The 4840-nt window shown below is 38.0% G+C and overlaps 1 protein-coding gene across 1 annotated transcript; it reads left to right on the forward strand.

Annotated features, from left to right (window-relative positions):
- Positions 1 to 563: 563 nt before the first annotated feature.
- Positions 564 to 3979, forward strand: LOC145093452 (serine/threonine-protein kinase D6PKL1-like). Its single transcript, XM_079031581.1, has 3 exons — positions 564 to 831; positions 1369 to 2282; positions 2954 to 3979. Exons 2-3 carry the CDS (start codon positions 1387 to 1389, stop codon positions 3771 to 3773), a joined length of 1716 nt encoding a protein of 571 aa, XP_078887707.1. The 5' UTR covers positions 564 to 831; positions 1369 to 1386; the 3' UTR covers positions 3774 to 3979.
- Positions 3980 to 4840: the final 861 nt, after the last annotated feature.

Raw genomic sequence — 4840 nt, forward strand, 5'->3', positions numbered from 1 at the left:
TGAAGCTGTTGTTGGAGTTTCCCCACCGGATTAGATCATCTAAGGAAGAATCGTTGAAGTCGACACCTTCCTGATGAACGAGAGAGAGAGAAGATGAAGAATGTGGATTTCGTTTTTGGAGGATTAGGTAATGACAAGGGCTGATTTCGTTTTTGGAGGATCTGGAGAGTGAATGCGTGTTTGTTGAGAGAGAGAGACCCTCTTATTTTTTTAATTATTAAAATGAATACATAATTATTAAACAATAAAAAAATGATTTTAAAAATTGAAAATAAATGTCCAAGGGCATTAAAGTCATTTCAGTTTATCGAGGGACCAAATCCACAATGAAACTAACTCAAAAGGACCACGAAGCCAAAAAAATCGAGGTTTGCACTAAACCTCATAAAAAATGCATACCACAGGGACAATTTTTGCATTTTTCTTTTATTGCAAAGTCCTAAAGAATACACAAGAAAAGGTTTGGAAATGCAAGGACTGTTAAAAATAGTGTAGAAAGTAAAGGGGTCCAAATAGTTAACTTCTAAAAGTTCTAGACGGCTTCTTTACCTTGTTCTTGTGCTTGCTTTGTGAACTTCTTGCGTACAAGAGAGAGAGGGAGTAGAAGAAGAAGAAGCACATTCTTTTATTCCTTCTTTAAGATAAAGAAAACCCAAAATTAAGAGTAGATTAACCTTCAATAATCCAACAAACTTATACACCAATGTCTTCTGCGTCTTGAAATTATTCCCAATTAGCGACACTTTATTCTTTCTCTCTCTATATCGCATTCGATCGGATCTGAAAAAGCTGCTAAAGTTCAGTTCTGTACAGCTATGAATCTTTAATCAGGTATGTTTTCACGTTAACAAAATGGGAGTTTTGAAATAATGATCCAAAATCCTAATTCGGCGTTTGGGTTTATAAATTTGTTGCGCATTTTTCTCTTCTGGGTGATTCATCGTTAGTTTTGTTCATAGATTTACGAATGGCGTTGTCCATTCACCAATTTGTTGGATTTATGAACTTCGCTGATTGAATGATTATGTTTTCCCCCACCTTGATAATTTATGGGTTTAACCTAGACATGTCAAATATATTGATTTCATGAAATTTTTGGTAATATTTGGTTAACATAGAGATATCAAATAGATTGCTTTCAACTTTCAAGAACGTTTCGGCAGTTTGTGTTAACTTTAGAAATCTTGTATCGTTCCTAATCGGTTAATAGATTCTAATCATTCAAATTCATGAGGTATCCATGTTCAAGAAAACCTAAATTAATCAATTTTGTGATGTATAAAAATCAAATTTGTCATTCAATAGATTAATTTCAAGAAACTTTCCTCTGTTTTAGCGATTAATTGAAGTTAATCGGATTACTGGCAGATCAATTTGATTATTTGAATGGATTCACTTATTGATGGAGTCGGTTCTTTGTCAACTAGCCATACCTCCGCCACCTTATTAGGGTTCAACCCACCCGGAAAAACCCGCCCACCACATCACCCAAAATCCGATACCACTTCAAATCGATCTCATAAAACCTCCAATGACCACAAAGGAAAATCCGAACTTGTGGGACCCAACACAATCCTTGATCAAACCGCAAAAGAATACTTCCACAAACAAATTTCAGCACTCGAAGCCAAGGCCGGAATCAAGCATTCCGATTCCGACCCCGACCCCGAGACCATGGACTCAATTACATTCTGCTCGAGCCCACAAAGTAGTTTATACTCCCTTACAAACTTCACCGATACCAAACAAAGCTTTACAAACACAGAAGTCAGCGAATCGGTCAAAAGTGGTGAAATTGGGATTCCGAGTGTTTATCGGGGCAGCACGGGCAGCGATGTAAGTGAGGAGAGCAGTTCGGGCAGTTTCACGAGTGCGGTTTATAAACCACACAAGCAAAATGACTCGAGATGGGAAGCGATTCAGGTAGTGAGGTCGATGAATAATGACACGGGTATTTTGGAAATGAAACATTTTAGGCATTTGAAGAGATTGGGGTGTGGAGATATTGGGAGTGTTTATCTTTCGGAATTGATTGGGACACGAAGTTATTTTGCCATGAAAGTTATGGATAAAGCGGCTCTTGCAAGCCGGAATAAGCTATTGAGGGCGCAAACGGAAAGAGAGATTTTGCAGTCGTTGGATCACCCTTTTCTACCTACTTTGTATAGTCATTTTGATACCGAGAAATTGTCGTGCTTGGTGATGGAGTATTGCCCGGGTGGAGATTTGCACGCGCTTAGACAAAAACAACCCGGGAAACATTTCTCGGAACATGCGGCGCGGTTGGTTTTTTTCTTAACTTTCTATTTGAATTTGTGATAAATTATTGTTTCGTTCATGTGACGCTAAAATTCCGTGAGTTTTCTTAGGTTGGGTTTGTTACACTCGACTGCACAAGCTTTCCAAGGCTATTTTCGATAGTCAGGATGAGAAGGGTATTTAAGTCTTTTGCATAAACAAAAGATCAAGAATGAGTCAGTGTCCTACCTTTTTGGGTGAGACAAAAAATTGCATTTTTTTTCCCATTGACATCGGTTCCGTCCCAGTCCAATGCATGTCAAACTTAGTACGAGACTGTCTTGTGTTGTCTTGTTAATAAACGGGGCTAGGCCCCGTTTGTACGTAGGACGGTACATGACAAGTTGTACAGTGTCAGACATACATTTGACTAGGATTGAACTGATGTCAATGGGACAAAAAAATGCAATTTTTTGTCTCACCAAAAAAGGCGGGACAGGGACTTGTTCTTGATCTTTTGTTTGTGCAAAAGACGTAAATACGTTCTCACCCTGATTATCGAAAATAGCGTTGGAAAGCTTGTCTAGTCGAGCGTAACAAATACAATCTAAGAAAAATAACGAAATTTTAGTTTCACGTAATTTATACCAAAATTTCGGATTAAAACTTCATATAAAGTTTGAAAATTGTGCTAATTTCAAACGATTCTTTGTAGGTTTTACGTGGCGGAAGTTCTCCTAGCTATGGAGTACCTACACATGCTCGGGATCATCTACCGAGACCTCAAACCCGAAAACGTCTTAGTTCGTGAAGACGGTCACATAATGCTTTCCGACTTCGATCTCTCTTTACGATGCGCCGTGAACCCAAAACTCGTCCGATCGGCTAACCCAACCGTGGACCCCAAGAACTCCAACTACTGCATCCAACCATCTTGCGTGGTTCAACCCGCGTGCATCCAACCCTCATGTTTCGTCCCACGATTCATGTCCAAATCCAAAAAAGACAAAAAGCCCAAACCCAAATCCAAACCCAAAACCGAAATCTACAATCAAGTCTCACCACTCCCCGAGCTCATCGCGGAGCCCACAAGCGCCCGCTCCATGTCATTCGTCGGGACCCACGAATACTTAGCCCCCGAAATCATTAAAGGCGAAGGACACGGAAGCGCGGTTGACTGGTGGACTTTTGGGATTTTTTTGTATGAACTTTTATACGGGAAAACACCGTTTAAAGGGAACGGAAACCGGGCTACATTGTTTAACGTGGTGGGGCAACCGTTGAGGTTTCCGGATACTCCAGGGGTTAGTTTTGCAGCTAGGGATTTGATCAGGGGGTTATTGGTAAAAGAGCCGCAGCATAGATTGGCTTATAGAAGAGGGGCAACTGAGATTAAACAACATCCGTTTTTTCAAAGTGTCAATTGGGCTTTGATCCGGTGTGCTACACCTCCGGATGTTCCTGGGCCGTCGATGGAAAATGGAGGGGTGGATGTGAAGCCTTCGGGGAATTACTTAGAAATTGATTTCTTTTGAATGGGTTTAATGGATTGTATTATGGAATTTGTTGTTTTTATTGGTTATGTTTATTGTGGTGTAATTCGCTGCAAATGCAGATTTGTTCGTAATTGTATTTTTAGTTGGAATAATTTGTTAACGGAAAGGGAGGTATATTATTGGGAAACATGCTAAAATGTAATCGAGTTCGATTGCCACATCAAAATTTTATTTTTCATACCAAATTATCTTCTAATTCCTACTATATATGGAAGTATCATTATACAACGTTTATGGAATATAATTTTTTTTTAGTTAAACAACAAGTTCAATTGTCATCGTACAATGAGTGAGATGGCAAACGGACAACAAAATACCATTTGTTCTGCAAAATGTGATAGAAAAGGTGTGTTATTATAATGCTCTATCGTTTATACCATTATTATAGATTTTATTCCTATTGTTTTACATTTGTTTTCCACTTAAAATTGGGTTTTATAACTTTGTTCCGGAGTTTATTGATGTGTGAATGATAATAATAAGGGAAAATGAGCTATCCAAGTAACAAAGTTGTTTAAAATATTTAGGGGCTATTGGTAGTGGTTTGATTGAAAAATTAAAAAGAAGACTCTTAATTTAGATTCAGACTGATTGGTGGCATTTATATTTATGTCTCTTAATTTAGAAGATGCTTCTTAATTTTTCAATGTAAAGGTGTGTTTGAAAAAAAAAAAAAAAAAAAAAGAACTTGTTTTCCCTTTTTTGCGCTAAAATACTTTAGCTCGTTTCCTTCTTCTCTTTCTTCTTCACAAACGTGGAACCTCTTGCTCCCTCCCACTGAATCATCAATCAATTCGTTGTTGTAGCATGTAACTCTACATGATTTGAATACATGTCATTCGTTGGGTGCAATATTCAGAAGATAAGCTAACAAGAGCAAAGGTTTTGGGCTTGAATGCAATTCAAGCTTATGTTCTAAGAAATGTGCACGAATCAAAAGAGGGTCCATTGGATTTCAATGCTATAGCGGATATACTTTCATTTCTTGAGTTGTGTCAAAAGTTAGATTTGCTTGTGGGATTTTATTTGGATTTTAGAAAATTTTC

The sequence above is a fragment of the Lactuca serriola genome, chromosome 3 (assembly GCF_051521515.1).
Source record: "Lactuca serriola cultivar US96UC23 chromosome 3, Lser_US96UC23_V15, whole genome shotgun sequence".
NCBI classification, from domain to species: Eukaryota; Viridiplantae; Streptophyta; class Magnoliopsida; order Asterales; family Asteraceae; genus Lactuca; species Lactuca serriola.